General features: G+C 43.6%; 1 protein-coding gene across 2 annotated transcripts in view; it reads right to left on the bottom strand.

Moving 5' to 3' along the window:
- Positions 1-18,267, bottom strand: part of SH3BP1 (SH3 domain binding protein 1) — a 101,163-nt gene that overhangs the window by 13,584 nt on the left and 69,312 nt on the right. For both annotated transcript variants that reach the window (XM_056525293.1, XM_056525292.1), the window contains exons 9-12: positions 9,955-10,045; positions 3,234-3,373; positions 1,042-1,153; positions 21-102 (exon numbers count right to left, since the gene is read on the bottom strand). In XM_056525293.1, coding sequence (XP_056381268.1) covers positions 21-102; positions 1,042-1,153; positions 3,234-3,373; positions 9,955-10,045 — 425 coding nt within the window. The remainder of the gene's footprint in view (positions 1-20; positions 103-1,041; positions 1,154-3,233; positions 3,374-9,954; positions 10,046-18,267) is intronic.

An 18,267-nucleotide genomic window follows, 5' to 3' on the forward strand; every position in this document is an offset into this window, starting at 1 on the left:
TCTGTCATGATCTCAGATACCTGGCAGCTTTCATCCAGTCATTGAAGAGTTCTGATGTCATCAGTGGCTCTGGAAGCTCACGGAGATATGACTTTAACGCACCTACAGAAAGGGTCATATTAGAGGGTTACGGGGTAAAAGAAAACAGTGGCAGAAGGTTTGACACATGGGCAAGGAGGCATTTGTAAATGCATTTTTCTCCTTACCCCAGATAAATGCCTTGGCCACTAGGTGTTTCCTTTCTCTGCAAATTGCTATCCACTGCCTAATGTTAGGTGAATTCTAGTTACAGATATAGCAAGATAAAACTTGGAAAGTGGGGTGGGGCTTAGCCACTTTCAGAACAGGAGGAGAAATGTGGCTTTTAATTTTGATGTGTACACTTTAAGTCTGACGCCTGACTACAACAATATGAAATGATAAACGATGCAGTCATTAATCAGCAGGGCCGAACCTCTGGGCCCCAATCTAGAAGTAAAGACCTAGAAGAACTCTTAGATGAGATTGAGCAATTCCAACAATTACGTGTAGACTCTCTATTAACTTCCACTGGATTTTTTAAAGATTTTTCTTCCTGATTGTTCTTGGAGCTGGACATTTCCCTTATGGTATTATCTATCCTGGACTCTACACATTTGCTGACCAGCAGTTGCTTGGTCCGTGCAACGGAATCTTCAGGATCTATCTAGAGGATAAGCAGACTATATCCGTTATAATAAAATGTGGTCTGTCTGTGATAATAGCTATACTACCACATGTAATATTGTTTGCAGGTCGGAGGAGACAGCAGCTAAATGTTTGGTTGTTGTGCATCTGATCTGCAAAAGGTATAACGCCATTGCCACATGATCGGGTTATCCTTTAATAGACATTGGGTAGAAAATATCTATCCTCAATGAATAATTTGCCGCTGTGTATCTCTTATACCAGTGGGAAATGTAACTGTATTGCTGTATCACTTTTTTTTTCATTATGCAGATTCTGAAGATAAAACCTTCATAAAAAAAAAGAGGAGGAGAAACTTGTGAGGAATTTACTGACCTGCAACTGCATGAGGTTCAGACATGAATTCACTCAGATCACTGGCGCCTGCATCAAGGCGAGCCTTCAGTTTCTTGAGGACGGATGCTCCTGCAGCCAATCGGAATAGACCCTGGTGTAGAAATACTGCTTGTAACCTTGAGACCTTGTATCTGTTAATACGCTGAAACCTAAACATCTCTATGTAGATAATGCTTCTAAATGAAGCTAGAAAAGGCTGGCACTTAAGAGGACTTGACAGCTCTTCTGGCATGTCTGTGTTTTACCATAAAATGAACAACGTAAAAATCAACATTTAAGATTTAAAGCAAAACTGAGCTGTGTCCTTAAAGAGGTACTCCGGTGAAAACATTTTTTTTAAATCAACTGGTGCCAGAAAGTTAAACAGATTTGTAAATTACTTCTATTTAAAAATCTTAACCCTTCCAGTACTTATCAGCTGCTGTAAGCTCCGGAGGAAGTTCTTTTCTTTTTAAATTTATTTTCTGTCTGACCTCAGTGCTCTTTGCTGACACCTCTGTCTGTCTCAGGAACTGTCATGAGCAGGATAGGTTTGCTATGAGGATTTGCTCCTGCTCTTGACAGTTCCTGAGACAGACAGACAAGTGTCAGCAAAGAGCACTGTGGTCAGACAGAAAAAAATTTCAAAAGAAAAGAATTTCCCATGGAACATACAGCAACTGATAAGTACTGGAAGAGTTAAGCTTTTTAAATAGAAGTAATTTACAAATCTGTTTAACGTTCTGGCACCAGTTGTTTAAAAAAAAAAAAAATTCGCCGGAGTACCCCTTTAAGGGGTTAATCCACTGGACAAATTTATGAAAGTGAGCCCTTTTTTTAATCCTGTTCTCAGCCCCACTATAACCCAGTGAACAGCCTGTCAGTTTCCCTTTAACTCCTTCCTGACCCATGATGTACATGTACATTATGGGTCGGGTGAGGGGTCATGACGCGGGCCTGCGGGTTGGGTCTGCTTTATAACCAGAAGATGTCTGCTGCTATCAGCAGCTGACATCTGACAGTAATGATGGACATTGGAGATCGCTCCGGTGTCTGTCATTTAACTGGTTAAATACCGTGATCTATAAAGATCACGGCATTTAAACATTTAAATGTGGCTATTCACTGGTGTCTAGTTGTCCCATAAGGGGCTATGGGATGCTAGGGAAGCCCGAGGGCTTACCTTGTCATCGGCGTCTTTCCTGGCTCTGTGATTGTTGAAGGCTGCTGTTGGCAGCCCTTAGCAATCGAGCACAGTTTTCATGGATCAATGTAATGCAATAGCATTACATCGATCTATGTTAGCCATCTAATGATGGCTTATATTAGGGCCCTAGGTAGGGCCAAAAAGTGTGTATAAAAAAAAGTGAAAAAAAAAGTTTGTAAAAATGATTTAAAATTTTTTTTTTACAAAAAACTGTACAAAAAATAAAAAATAAACATATTTGGTATCGCCACTTACGTAATTGTCTGAACTCTAAATTATTGTGATGATACTGTATGATGAATGAGCTTAACACAAAAAATTGCAGATTTTTTGTTACATTACATCACAAAAAAACATAATAAAAAAGTGATCAAAAAGCCAGAACTACACAAAAGTGTGCCGTTGAGAACTACAGCTCATGGAGCAAAAAATTAAACCCTGACACAGCTCTATAGGTGGAAAAAAGTTATAGAGGTGAGAACATGGTAATACATTTTTTTTTCCAAACTTTTTTTAACCATAAAATTAAACAAAAATTATTCAAGTTTGGTATCATTGGAATCATTCTGACCCATAGAATAAAGTTGGCATGTCATATTTAACGTATTTTGAACTCCGAAAAAAAAATTGCCCTACAAATTAAATTGTGCAATTCTATATTTTTTTTAATTTTGTACTGCATATCATTTTTTTCTGGCTTTGTAATACATTATATGAACAAAAAAAAAAAAAGTATCAGTGGAAAGTACAACTCGTCACACAGAAGGTAAGGAGGAAAAAAAACGTGACCCAGAAAAAAAAATTAGCTGGGTCATGAAGGGGTTAAGCTCCAGCATTTCCCTGCTTCTCCTTTCCTCTGCCATTCATCCTGCTCTTCCTCTACTCCTTCATTCACTCCTCTTCTCTTCTGGCACAACAACCCTCATTATCCCTCCTCCCACATTCATCCTTCTTTTTCCCTCCTTCATTTCCAACCCGTCCTCACCTCTTCATGCATTCCATGCATGAGCAGTAATTTTACACACGCAGATATGGGCACAGCAATTTCACACTTAAACCGGGAAAGGTGTGTTGTCAGAGGAAGTCCATACACATCTGCAGATGGCTGTTTCACTGGCATTTGCGCTGTAGGTAAAACAATAAAGAAATCTGATAGGTAAGTGTTTACCTGCTACATGCGAAAATTACAAGATACACACCACAATTGCCTTGTATTGGGCAGAGAAAAAATGTCAACATCTTAAACCATTCCCATCCAGTATATCATGCAATTAAATCCCAGATATGTAACAATGCAGTAGCGAGGAAGAAAAAACCCTTTCAAAGGGCGCTGCTGTTGTCCTAGTGAGATGAAGATAAGAAGCCTGAGGCAGAAATATTTTGCAAGGTAAAGCTTCTTTATTGGTGCAGAATCATAGCAAGCAGGGATACAGACAGGATAGCGCTTTTCGGGGGACAGCGCCCCCTTCTTCAGACCACTGATCTGAAGAAGGGGGCGCTGTCCCCTGAAACGCGTTATCCTGTCTGTATCCCTGCTTGCTATGATTCTGCACCAATAAAGAAGCTCTACCTTGCAAAATATTTCTGCCTCGGGCTTCTTATCTTCATCTCACCAGGACAACAGCAGCGCCCTTTGAAAGGGTTTTTTCTTCCTCGCTACTGCATATCTCTCCAGGACTGGCTAGTCCTGTCCTGTACCCTGGGCTTAGCAGCTGCATCCGGTGGACTATCATCTATACCACTAACCCCACTGAGGGTCTACATGCAAGTTTTTTGCTCGCTCAAGGTGAGCATCCATAACCTACTCTTCGACTACCCCCCCCCCCCCCCCACCTGTCATCAACGGTATCACACTAGGCGCCTTCCCGTCGGTCTTTCCTTTTTTTGCTCCTTTCAGATATGTAACAATGTCATTTCTATCTATCAGTGTGGTAAAAGTGGTTAATAAAGTAACTAAAGAAAATATTTTACAACTGTTTCTTTTTTTATATTCTTAATTCCTCACTATTTTCAGAAGACTATCCTTGTCTCAGTTGCTGAGAAACACCCCTATAGCACAATGATTCCACCACCATGCTTCACTATAGAGATGGTATTGGGTAGGCGACGAGCAGTGCCTGGTTTCCTCCAGACATGACGTTCAAAAATGTCATTCTAGATTTCATCTGATCAGAGACTCCCGTTTCTTGCAGTCTGGGGTGTTTTTTTGCAAACTCCAGGCAGACTTTCATGTGTCTTGAACCAAGGAAAAGTTTCTTTATGGCCGCTCTGCGCCCAGATTGAGTGCTGCAGTGTTGATTGACCTACTGCTAGTTTATTCCATCTGCACACAGGAGCTTTGGAACTCTGCCAGGTGACCACTGGGTTCTTGGTCAGCTTCTCTTTCTAATTATGGGGATTAAGTGAAAAATGATGGGGAAAAATAGAGAAGGAAAGGAAGCTTAAAGCGGCGAAAGGGATTATTCTCTAATAAGACTTGTTCTACTGATTTATGCAAAGTTATTGAAAAGCGCAATGGTCATTGAAATAGCAAGGAGTAGACACCGAAACCCAGTCATCTTCACAAAGATCCAGACCAAACACATTGCTATTGAAAGCAATGTTTAAAGAGGTACTCCGGTGGAATTTTTATTTTTTTTTATCAACTCTGGCTGAAAAGTTAAACAGATTTGTAAATTACTTCAATTTAACCCCTTAAGGACCAAAACAATTAGGTCTGTACGCCCCTAAAAGACCAGGCCTGCTTTTTCAAATCGGGATGTCTGACTTTATTAGAGTATAACTCTGGTAACGTTTTGCCAAACACGATAATTCTGACATTGTTTTTTTGTCACAAGTTGTCCTTCATGTACAGAGTAAAAGTAAGCCGATATCATTTGTAGTTTTTTTTTTTACAATGCAAAAAATCATGAAATTAAAAAAAATTATTTTTTTGTTATTTTAACACATAGTATGCACATATTTATACTTTCTGACCAAATAGTTTATGAAACTTATACTTTCAGATGTCTACTTTTTTTAAAGCGTTTTTTTATTTTTTATTAACATTGTAAATTAAATAGAAGCCTAACAATTGCACTTGAAATTTTCAGTATGTTCAAAATTTGAAAAGAATATCTTTTTATGTGCTATGCAAGGTTTGCAGAAATTTAAAGGTGGTAGAACATAGGAACCCCCCCCCCCCCCCCCCTAAACGAGCCCATTTTAAAAACTAGACCCCTCCAAGGTATTCACTAGGGGGTACAGTGAGTATTTTAATGCCATAGTTTTTTGGCAGGAATTATTACAAAGTCAGTGTTAAAAATTCGAAATTAGCTTTTTTCCACAAATGCATCATTTGTGGGACATATATTTTTTGTACATCACTTCTGATATTGAAAAAAGCACCCTATATTTTATTAAGCTGCTCCTCCCGTGTTCGGAAATACCCCCGCTTAGGACATATTTGGTTCCTTGGCTGCGTGGTGGGACCCAGAAGGAGAGGAGCGCCATTTGGCTTTCAGGGCATAATTTTAGGCCGAATGGATTATAGGCTGTACTTCATGCCTGCAAAGGGTTTTATCTGCCAGAACCATACAGAACCCCCACAAGTGACCCCATTTTGGAAACTACACCCCCTATAGTATTCCTATAGACAAAAAGGGTCAGACAGAGTATTTCACACCGCGGATGCGGGATCACTGCTGCAGCTGGGTAGCTCAGTATGTCCGCTTGTGACTGCTGGCGGGAAATCCGCCGCAATGAGTGGACGCACAAAGCTACCTAGCCGCAGCAGGGAGCTCATTGTTGTGATCCTACACAAAAATGCATACGTAGGATCATACAGCGGACAACTGCAGCATATTACATGCTGCGGATGTCCGCTGTGTGATCCCACACATTACGCATTTTTTTATTATATTTATTTAATAAACATGTTTATTTTATTGTAATTTTTTACACTTTTTTCCTTTTTTTACACTTTTTTAAATATTTTTACACTTTTTTAACTTTTTTTTTTACCCATTTTTAAAACACTTTTTATTAATTTATTTATTTATTTTTACACTTTTTTTTTAATGCTTTGGAATACTTAGTATTCCAAAGCATTGAAGTTATATGCTGCCTGACAGTTTTCACTAGCAGGCAGCATATCAGGTCGTGCCTCTGGCACGTCCTGACAGGCAATAGCCAGGGCAGACCTGGGGGGCTTAGTAGGACCCCCGGCTGCCCAGGTATGAAGCAGCACCCCGCGATCGTTGCGGGGTGCTGCAGGAGAGACAGAGGGAGCCCCCTCCCTCTGTCAAACTCCTTAGAGCTCGCGGTCACTTTCGACCGCGGCTGTAAGGGTTAAACTGCCGGGAGTGAAGTGAACTTCACTCCCGGCAGTGCGGCAGGCCCCGTCCAGCCGCGTATTAGACACAGCACTCTGCGATCGTGATGCAGGGTGCTGCAGGGAAGACAGAGGGAGCCCCCTCCCTCTGCCATAACACTTACAGCCGCGGTCACTTCCAACCGTGGCTGTAAGGGTTAAAACTGCCTGGACTGAAGTTTACTTCAGTCCCGGCAGTGCAGCATGGTCCCGGCTGTGTGATACAGCCGAGTCCCTGCTGCGATCTCGTGGGTGCACTGGGCAGCACCCACGAGAACCATGGATGAGTATACTCGTCCTGGTGCGGGAACGTGCATCCGCCTTGGACGTGTATACACGTCCATGGTTGTTAAGCTGTTAAAAATCTTAATCCTTTCAGTACTTATCAGCTGCTGTATGCTCCACAGGAAGTTCTCTTCTTTTTGAATTTATTTTCTGTCTAACCACAGTGCTCCCTGCAAACACCAGGTTTGCTATGGGGATTTGCTCCTACTATGGACAGTTCCTGACACGGACAGAGGTGTCAGCAGAGAGCACTGTGGTCAGACAGAAAATAAATTCAAAGAGAAAAGAACTTCCTCTGTAGTATACAGCAGCTGATAAGTACTGGAAGGATTAAGATTAAGCATAAACTCATGTTGACAACCATGTGAGTATCTAGACGCCTCAAAGAAGTACCGTATTTTTCGCTGTATAAGACGCACTTTTTCTTCCCCAAAACGTGGGGGGAAAAGTTGGTGCGTCTTATACGGCGAATTTACGCCCGAGGCTGCTGAGGGCGAGAGCGGGAAGTCAGCTGTAAGTACAGAGGCTGCGGCGGTGCGGTACAGCGCTGACTACCCGTTCCCCACCCGCAGCAGCCTCATGACCCCCGGTGAATTTTTCACCTCTCACCGGCTATGTTTATTGCCCTACTCCTGGAACATACAGTTCCGGGCGCCGGGCAAGTGAATTACTAATAACTGTATACTAAAAACCAGGGGGCCTCCAGCTGTTCTGAAACTACAACTACCAGCATGCCCGGACCGGCAAAGGCTGTCTGGGCATGCTGGTAGTTGTAGTTTCACAACAGCTGGAGGCCCCCTGGTTTTTAATATACAGTATTAGTTTTTACCTGCTCTGGCCGGCCCCCGCCTGCAGCCGCACACAGGAGCCGGCCCGGGCAGATAAAATCATAGGTTTTCCTATGCCGGACATAAGGATGTCCGCGGGTCACTCACCATTCCCCGGCCGATGCGCGTCCTCCTCCGGTCTTCCTGCGATCCTCTGCCTCTCTATGGTTGTACGCACGGGACCTCAGTGACGTCCCGTGCGTATAACCATAGAGGCACCGGAGGAAGACTCGCGCCGACCGGGGCCTGGTGAGTGACCGGCGGTGTGTAATCTTCAGCGTTCCGGTCACCGCTCCTCCGGTCCCGGCACCTACTGCTATGGTCCATAGGCCATAGCAGTAGATGTGACACTGGGCCAGAGGAGCGGTGACCGGAACACTGTGGGGCAGCACACAGAGATACAGCCTCCAGCCATACACTGTATATGGCTTGAAGCTGTATGTCTGTGGGGGGGAGCTGCCTACTATTGCGGGGGAACTATACTGCCAGCCATTGTGGGGGAACTATACTGCCAACCATTGTGGGGGAACTATACTGCCAACCATTGTGGAGGGGGGGGGGGAGCTGCCTACCATTTTGGAGGGGGGGGAAGCTGCCTACCATTGTGGGGGAACTATACTGCCAACCATTGTGGGGGGGAGGGGGGAGGAGCTGCCTACCATTGTGGGGGAACTATACTGCCAATTATTGTGGGGGAACTATACTGCCAATCATTGTGGGGGGGAGGGGGAAGGAGCTGCCTACCGTTGTGGGGGAACTATACTGCCAACTATTGTGGGGGGGGGGAGGGGGGAGGAGCTGCCTACCATTGTGGGGGAACTATACTGATATAAAATATTTTACTACAGTATTTGGTTCAGAATCTTTTTTTTCTAGATTTTCCTCCTTTAAAATTGGGTGCGTCTTATATGCCGGAGCGTCTTATATGGCGAAAAATACGATATATTTCATCACTACATCACTAAAGTGCCTTTCAAAATCCTGCTGAATCTGGGACCCTTAGGAGGGATTCTCATGGAATCATAGATATACATGTGAACAGGGCTCAAATCCTGCAGGAATGCATGGGAACAGAGTTTCTGCACTTTTTCCACAGCAGGAACACTAGTGGGGGATATCTACCAAAACCTGTGCAAAGGAAAAGTTGCCCATAGCAACCAATCAGATCGCTTCTTTCATTTTGCAGAGGCCTTGTTAAAAATGAAAGAAGCAATCTGATTGGTTGCTATGGGCAACTTTTATCAAAGGTTTTGATAAATCTCCCCCCCCCCCCTGTTCCCATTAGCAGCACAGTTTTTTTGCCTCCTTTTGAGCCATAAATAGGTGAAAAAAACAGCTTAAAACAAAGGCTAAAAAACATAGCTGTTCAGTAAAATATTTCTGAATACTATGAATAGTCATTTCCCCTATTTATATGAAGGATAGCCTTATGCTTATCCCATGCATGTTTAAACTCCTTCACTGTATTTGCAGCGACCACTTCTGCAGGAAGGCTATTCCATGCGTCCACTACTCTCTCAGTAAAATAATACTTCCTGATATTACTGCAGAAACCTTTGCCCCTCTAATTTAAAACTATGCCCTCTTGTAGTAGCTTTTCTTCTTTTAAATATACTCTTCTCCTTTACTGTGTTGATTCCCTTTATATATTTAATAGTCTCTATCATATCTCCTCTGTCTCTTCTTTCTTCCAAGCTATATATGTTAAGGTCCTTTAACCTTTCCTGGTACGTTTTATCCTGCAATCCTTGTACTAGTTCAGTAGCTCTTCTCTGAACTCTCTCTAGAGTATCTATATCCTTCTGGAGATATGGCCTCCAGTACTGCGCACAATACGCCAAGTGAGGTCTCACCATTGTTCTTTACAACGGCATGAGCACTTCCCTCTTTCTACTGCTTATACCTCTCCCCATACATCCAAGCATTCTTCTAGCGTTTCCTGCTGCTCTATTACATTGTCTTCCTACCTTTAAGTCTTCTGAAATAATTATTCCTAAATCCCTTTTCTCAGATACTGAGGTCAGGAATGTGTCAAATATTCTATATTCTACCCGAGGGTTTTTACATCCCAGGTGCATTATCTTCCATTTATCCACATAAAATTTTAGTTACTCTACTTTACCTAAATCCTTTTCCATTTGGTGTTTCCCTCCAGGACATCAACCCTGTTACATATCTTTACCATGATCTTAAAAAAGACATTCTAGGACTATACAGAAGAGAGAGATAATATAGACACTTACCACTCTCCTTTAAAGTGTCTCTTAGCTCCCCAAGTGCTTCAGTCAGATGAGCCAGGGACTTTTTATGGTATTCTGCCTGCAGTTCCAGAAACTGGAAATAGAGAAAGAAAGCTGAGAAGAATCTACATATACACAGCTCTGCTATACTGTGAAACTGTGGAACCAAAAAACCAATGCTAACCCATTACACAATGCAATTTAGTACAGTATTAAAGAGAGAGTCTGACCCTAACCTTCAGTCTCTCACAACTATTTACTAGGAAATATTGCTCGCTGTTATCAGCCATTTCAAGCTGAAAGGATGCTGACCATATTAGAAGTGTATAAATCTTATGCCAAAAAGTAACCAAGAGAAAAACAGCTAAAATTTACAAAACTTTATTAATGTCCAAAAAATCTTTTTACTAAAATCGGTTATATTTCTTACAAATCACTAGGTATCCGGAGTAAAAGGACACCTCTCAGGTGCCCTAACTCGAAATGGGACAATCCCCCTTAACAATCAACAAAAACAATGCCTTGCATCAATTCCTAAACCCGACGCATTTCCCCGTATCACAGATTATTTTACGGTTCATTGTTACGCCTAGCGCTCCGGGTCCCCGCTCCTCCCCGGAGCGCTCACGGCATCTTTTTCCCTGCAGCGCCCCGGTCAGTCCCGCTGACCGGGAGCGCTGCACTGTCAGGGCCGTTGGGGATGCGATTCGCACAGCGGGACGCGCCCGCTCGCGAATCGCATCCCAGGTCACTTACCCGTCCCGGTCCCCTGCTGTCATGTGCTGGCGCGCGCGGCTCCGCTCTCTAGGGCGCGCGCGCGCCAGCTCTCTGAGACTTAAAGGGCCAGTGCACCAATGATTGGTGCCTGGCCCAATTAGCTTAATTGGCTTCCACCTGCTCACAGACTATATCTGATCTCCTCCCCTGCACTCCCTTGCCGGATCTTGTTGCCTTGTGCCAGTGAAAGCGTTTAGTGTTGTCCAAAGCCTGTGTTACCTGAACTTCTGCTATCCATTCTGACTACGAACCTTGCCGCCTGCCCCCGACCTTCTGCTACGTCTGACCTTGCCTCTGCCTAGTCCTTCTGTCCCACGCCTTCTCAGCAGTCAGCGAGGTTGGGCCGTTGCTAGTGGATACGACCTGGTTGCTACTGCCGCAGCAAGACCATCCCGCTTTGCGGCGGGCTCTGGTGAAAACCAGTAGCCTCTTAGAACCGGTCCACTAGCACGGTCCACGCCAATCCCTCGCTGACACAGCGGATCCACAACCCGTAGCCGAATCGTGACAGTAGATCCGGCCATGGATCCCGCTGAGGTGCCGCTGCCAAGTCTCGCTGATCTTCCCACGGTGGTCGCTCAGCAATCGCAGCAGATTGCCCAACAAGGACAGCAGCTGTCGCAGTTGACCGCCATGTTACAGCAACTTCTGCCTCTGCTACAGCAGCAACCATCTCCTCCGCCAGCTCCTGCACCTCCTCCGCAGCGAGTGGCCGCTCCTAACCTCCGCTTGTCCCTGCCGGACAAATTTGATGGGGACTCTAAACTCTGCCGTGGATTTTTGTCTCAGTGTTCCCTGCATATGGAGATGTTGTCGGACTTGTTTCCTACAGAACGGTCTAAGGTGGCGTTCGTAGTAAGCCTTCTTTCAGGAAAGGCCTTGTCTTGGGCCACACCGCTCTGGGACCGCAATGATCCTGCCACAGCCACAGTCCAGTCCTTCTTCGCTGAAGTCCGAAGTGTCTTTGAGGAACCTGCCCGAGCCTCTTCTGCTGAGACTGCCCTGCTGAACCTGGTCCAGGGTAATTCTTCCGTTGGCGAGTACGCCATACAATTCCGTACTCTTGCTTCTGAACTATCCTGGAATAACGAGGCTCTCTGCGCGACCTTTAAAAAAGGCCTATCCAGTCGCATCAAGGATGTGCTGGCCGCACGAGAGATTCCTGCCAACCTCCAAGAACTCATCCATTTGGCTACCCGCATTGACATGCGTTTTTCTGAGCGACACCAAGAGCTCCGCCAGGAAAAAGACTTAGATCTCTGGGCACCTCTCCCACAGTATCCGTTGCAATCTACGCCTGGGCCTCCCGCCGAGGAGGCCATGCAAGTGGATCGGTCTCGCCTGACCCAGGAAGAGAGGAATCGCCGTAGAGAAGAAAATCTCTGTCTGTACTGTGCCAGTACCGAGCATTTCTTGGTGGATTGCCCTATCCGTCCTCCACGCCTGGGAAACGCACGCACGCACCCAGCTCACGTGGGTGTGGCGTCTCTTGGTTCTAAGTCTTCTTCTCCACGTCTCACGGTGCCCGTGCGGATTTCTCCTACAGCCAACTCCTCCCTCTCAGCCGTGGCCTGCTTGGACTCTGGTGCCTCCGGGAATTTTATTTTGGAGTCCTTTGTTAATAAATTCAGCATCCCGGTGACCCGTCTCGTCAAACCGCTCTACATTTCCGCGGTCAACGGAGCCAGATTGGACTGCACCGTGCGTTACCGCACAGAACCCCTCCTGATGTCTATCGGACCCCACCACGAAAGGATTGAGTTCTTCATTCTCCCCAACTGTACCTCTGAGGTCCTCCTCGGTCTGCCATGGCTCCGGCTTCATTCCCCCACCCTTGATTGGACCACCGGGGAGATAAAGAACTGGGACTCTGCCTGCCACAGGAAGTGCCTCTCCCCCCCTCCCAGTCCCATCAGGCAAGCCTCTGTGTCCCCTCATGGCTCCCGTCCTTGTGTCTCCCTGCCCCGTGCCAAACTTCACCCTCTGCCCTCCCTCCCCATTCCAACTCCTGCTGTACTGCCTCCCGTTGAGGAAGCCCCCCATTCTTTCCCGGTGTCCTCATTCCAGGGGAGGCAGTTACCGGACAAAAAAAAGGGGAGACCTAAGGGGGGGGGTACTGTTACGCCTAGCGCTCCGGGTCCCCGCTCCTCCCCGGAGCGCTCACGGCATCTTTTTCCCTGCAGCGCCCCGGTCAGTCCCGCTGACCGGGAGCGCTGCACTGTCAGGGCCGTTGGGGATGCGATTCGCACAGCGGGACGCGCCCGCTCGCGAATCGCATCCCAGGTCACTTACCCGTCCCGGTCCCCTGCTGTCATGTGCTGGCGCGCGCGGCTCCGCTCTCTAGGGCGCGCGCGCGCCAGCTCTCTGAGACTTAAAGGGCCAGTGCACCAATGATTGGTGCCTGGCCCAATTAGCTTAATTGGCTTCCACCTGCTCACAGACTATATCTGATCTCCTCCCCTGCACTCCCTTGCCGGATCTTGTTGCCTTGTGCCATTGAAAGCGTTTAGTGTTGTCCAAAGCCTGTGTTACCTGAACTTCTGCTATCCATTCTGACTACGAACCTTGCCGCCTGCCCCCGACCTTCTGCTACGTCTGACCTTGCCTCTGCCTAGTCCTTCTGTCCCACGCCTTCTCAGCAGTCAGCGAGGTTGGGCCGTTGCTAGTGGATACGACCTGGTTGCTACTGCCGCAGCAAGACCATCCCGCTTTGCGGCGGGCTCTGGTGAAAACCAGTAGCCTCTTAGAACCGGTCCACTAGCACGGTCCACGCCAATCCCTCGCTGACACAGCGGATCCACAACCCGTAGCCGAATCGTGACATTCATCAGGGGTTATCTTAAGCGCACTCATGAGAGTAGCTTGAGAAATAGATGCTATTCATTCCATTCTATATAGTGTGCAGAAAAAGCAAAGCAATAATAAAGCCACAATACATAACTTTGCAAGCGATACACATAAAACACAGAGATTATTCTTGTGATATAGATTATTTTTTCATCTTCCATAGAGGGTTACTGGCGACTCTTTTATATCTAGAAGTCCAATAGATGACCTTTGGAGGAACCGATGATTCCTAAAATGCAAATAAAGACAATACAAGCAGACAAACAAATAGTTTAGCACAAAAAAATCTGTATAAATGACATTAAAGCAACAAACAAAGCACATATAGCCTATTAATAGCACGTATATTAGAGAAGAGATAACAAGACAGAATGGAATGAATAAGATACTGTATTTCATAGGACTGTAACTTATGGCCCAATGTTTTCACATCATCACCATTTCTTAGATCAAATTGCAATGAATACGTATTTCTCTATTCTCATAAGTGGCCTCCAACTAGGAAACGATAGAAATTGTATGATGCACACTTTCATCTATATACTATTAAGAAAATTCTAAATTTCAAAAAGTATACCTCCATATGTGCCATAAATAAATTCAGTCTGTTGCCTAAGAACTCGGATATCACTCAGATCAGCTCAGATATCAGCAAGATTCAATTTCTATACTGGGTCTATAAAAGATATCGATAATGACCCAATCAAAAAAGCCCATTGCATTCTATCATAGCACTCCAAAGAAACACATATAGTTAATTACCTTCTCAGGAGTATAAAGCCCAACTCCATATAAGAGATATAATCACATAACACTGTTTCATTAAACTTGTATGTATACCACCTCTCAACTATGGATATAGCTTAAAACGGAACCTGATGGTAGCAAAAGAAAGGAGGTAGGTATCAATTATAAGGGAACTCCTCCAACTGTCATTATTATTATAGAATCAGTGAGGAGCAGCAAAAATAGCAACCACCAAACTCCTTACCTCTCAAAATTTCAGACAGTGATACGTCCAGTGATACTATAAACCAGTTCCATTCTACTGCTTTTCACACCTAGGTGAATAGCACAACATCAATAGTCCTCAGTATTCCACAACGGTACTACCGACACATGGGAAACAGATATTTAAGGCAGGCTAGGGCTCCTATACAGCTACCACAATCAGGAATCCGTGCTGGAGTGGTCACCGTATGTGCTCATGCAGGGATGTAGGTAAGATATTCATCTGTCGGTAGTACCGTTGTGGAATACTGAGGACTAATGATGTTGTGCTATTCACCTAGGTGTGAAAAGCAGTAGAATGGAACTGGTTTATAGTATCACTGGACGTGCATCATACAATTTTTATCGTTTCCTAGTTGGAGGCCACTTATGAGAATAGAGAAATATGTATTCATTGCAATTTGATCTAAGAAATGGTGATGATGTGACAACATTGGGCCATAAGTTACAGTCCTATTAAATACAGTATCTTATTCATTCCATTCTGTCTTTATCTCTTCTCTAATATACGTGCTATTAATACGCTATATGTGCTTTGTAGCCTTAATGTCATTTATACAGATTTTTTGTGCTAAACTATTTGTTTGTCTGCTTGTATTGTCTTTATTTGTATTTTAGGAATCATCGGTTCCTCCAAAGGTCATCTACTGGACTTCTAGATATCACAGAGTCGCCAGTAACCCTCTATGGAAGATGAAAAAATAATCTAGATCACAAGAATAATCTCTGTGTTTTATGTGTATCGCTTGCAAAGTTATGTATTGTGGCTTTATTATTGCTTTGCTTTTTCTGCACACTATATAGAATGGAATGAATAGCATCTATTTCTCAACCTACTCTCATGAGTGCGCTTAAGATAACCCCTGATGAACCGTAAAATAATCTGTGATACAGGGAAATGCGTTGGGTTTAGGAATTGATGCAAGGCATTGTTCTTGTTGATTGTTAAGGGGGATTGTCCCATTTCGAGTTAGGGCACCTGAGAGTTGTCCTTTTACTCCGGATACCTAGTGATTTGTAAGAATTATAACCGATTTTAGTAATAAGATTTTTTGGACATTAATAACATTTTGTTAATTTTAGCTGTTTTTCTCTTGGTTACTTTTTGGTCTATGACAGCTATAGGGGATCTACAGGTCCCCATTTGTCAGTGATTTGTTGTTTTATAAATCTTATGCTCATCATCATCCTTATTTGATATCCCATATCTCCAGTGCTGAAACCTCAAGAAACGGTTAGATTAGGGGCCAAAGAATTATTTTTAGATCCACTAGTGGGTTTGGCAAAATCTGGGTTGATGAAATAATAATAATAATTTTATTTATATAGCGCCTACAGATTCCGGAAAGTAGCCTCAGTTCTGCACAGTCAAGTACAAGACAATATTCTGTGTAGAGATTTTTCCTCCTTCAGTACAATAGAAATAAAACTGAAAATGATACAAGAAGAAAGATGAAAAGGAGCAACTCACCCAAGACCCGAGAGGCGGTAGCAAAGTCTTCACTTTATTGCATATCGTGCAGACATAGATGCAAGCCACGGGGGGCAGATGTCACAGTGGGGGAGTAGCAGACAACGGCAGGCCACGGTCCGTATCGTGCTATCAAAGCACTTCGTCAGGCCCCTGCCGCGTCTGACGTCAGATCCTGTCTTATCTATTTCTTGTTGCCATAGTGATACAAACAAAATGTTACAAAAACGTGCAACCCAGTGAATTAAAAACAAATAGAATACAGAAAATCCTAAACTTAATTGCGAGCAACAAATCATTATATAAAAGAGGAATTATAATTATAATAGAACACTAAGTTCATTTTTATCGTTCAAACCTATTGCGCCGGTGGCCTCCAGCCGGAGAATCCACCGTGCCTCTTAAGCCAATAGGGTTTGGTCTCTATTTTTTCCTCTAAAATTAGTTTCTACTCTCTCAATACCTGAAAACCTGAACATGTTCGGATCAGAGTTATGACATTCGGCCATATGTGAAATGAATCTTGGAACTCCTTTACCTGTCCGTAAGGATCTAGCATGCTCGCGGATCCTATGGAACAATGGGCGTATCGTTTTGCCTATATAATATAGGCCGCATGCACATACTAAGCAATATACTACATACTTAGACCTACAGGTAATAGGCTGTTTTATGTGTATTGTATGTGCACCTAGTTGCAAGACTTTTCCTTTGATGCATGCACTACAGAAAGAGCAGCTGCCACAGCGAAACATACCTATAGGTCTGGTGTCGGTAAGCCATGATATTTTGTTTTATTATGTTGCTGTTTCTTTTTCAGAAAATCACCAATTGTTCTATTATGTTTAAATGTTACAATTGGCCTATCTGCAACAAAGTCTTTCAACTCTGTGTCTTTTTGTAAGATAAACCAATTGTTATGTATGGCTTTGCTGACAATTTCGTTCATAGGAGTATTTGTAAATGGGAAACAGAACCTATCAGAAGATTTTTTCTCTTGTTTAGATTTTGGAGTAAGGAGGGAATTACGGGATAATTTATTAACTTTATTCTGTGCCTGATGTATCACATGCATTGGGTATCCCCGTTCAGTAAACCTCTGACTAAGATCTTTTAATTGCTCTTCATACACATTATGATCACTATTTATACGTTTTAAACGTGCCATTTGGCTAAATGGGATACTATCTTTCATTTTACTTGGATGAGAAGACCCATAGTGTAGTAATGCATTTTTAGACGAGGGTTTTCTGAAGCCGGATGTTGTAATTTTTTGGATATATCTATCACTATTAATAATAACACAATTACAACATCCGGCTTCAGAAAACCCTCGTCTAAAAATGCATTACTACACTATGGGTCTTCTCATCCAAGTAAAATGAAAGATAGTATCCCATTTAGCCAAATGGCACGTTTAAAACGTATAAATAGTGACCATAATGTGGATGAAGAGCAATTAAAAGATCTTAGTCAGAGGTTTACTGAACGGGGATACCCAATGCATGTGATACATCAGGCACAGAATAAAGTTAATAAATTATCCCGTAATTCCCTCCTTACTCCAAAATCTAAACAAGAGAAAAAATCTACTGATAGGTTCTGTTTCCCATTTACAAATACTCCTATGAACGAAATTGTCAGCAAAGCCATACATAACAATTGGTTTATCTTACAAAAAGACACAGAGTTGAAAGACTTTGTTGCAGATAGGCCAATTGTAACATTTAAACATAATAGAACAATTGGTGATTTTCTGAAAAAGAAACAGCAACATAATAATAACAAAATATCGTGGCTTACCGACACCAGACCTATAGGTATGTTTCGCTGTGGCAGCTGCTCTTTCTGTAGTGCATGCATCAAAGGAAAAGTCTTGCAACTAGGTGCACATACAATACACATAAAACAGCCTATTACCTGTAGGTCTAAGTATGTAGTATATTGCTTAGTATGTGCATGCGGCCTATATTATATAGGCAAAACGATACGCCCATTGTTCCATAGGATCCGCAAGCATGCTAGATCCTTACGGACAGGTAAAGGAGTTCCAAGATTCATTTCACATATGGCCGAATGTCATAACTCTGATCCGAACATGTTCTGGTTTTCAGGTATTGAGAGAGTAGAAACTAATTTTAGAGGAAAAAATAGAGACCAAACCCTATTGGCCAAAGAGGCACGGTGGATTCTCCGGCGCAATAGGTTTG

This window comes from Hyla sarda, chromosome 6 (genome assembly GCF_029499605.1).
Source record: "Hyla sarda isolate aHylSar1 chromosome 6, aHylSar1.hap1, whole genome shotgun sequence".
NCBI classification, from domain to species: Eukaryota; Metazoa; Chordata; class Amphibia; order Anura; family Hylidae; genus Hyla; species Hyla sarda.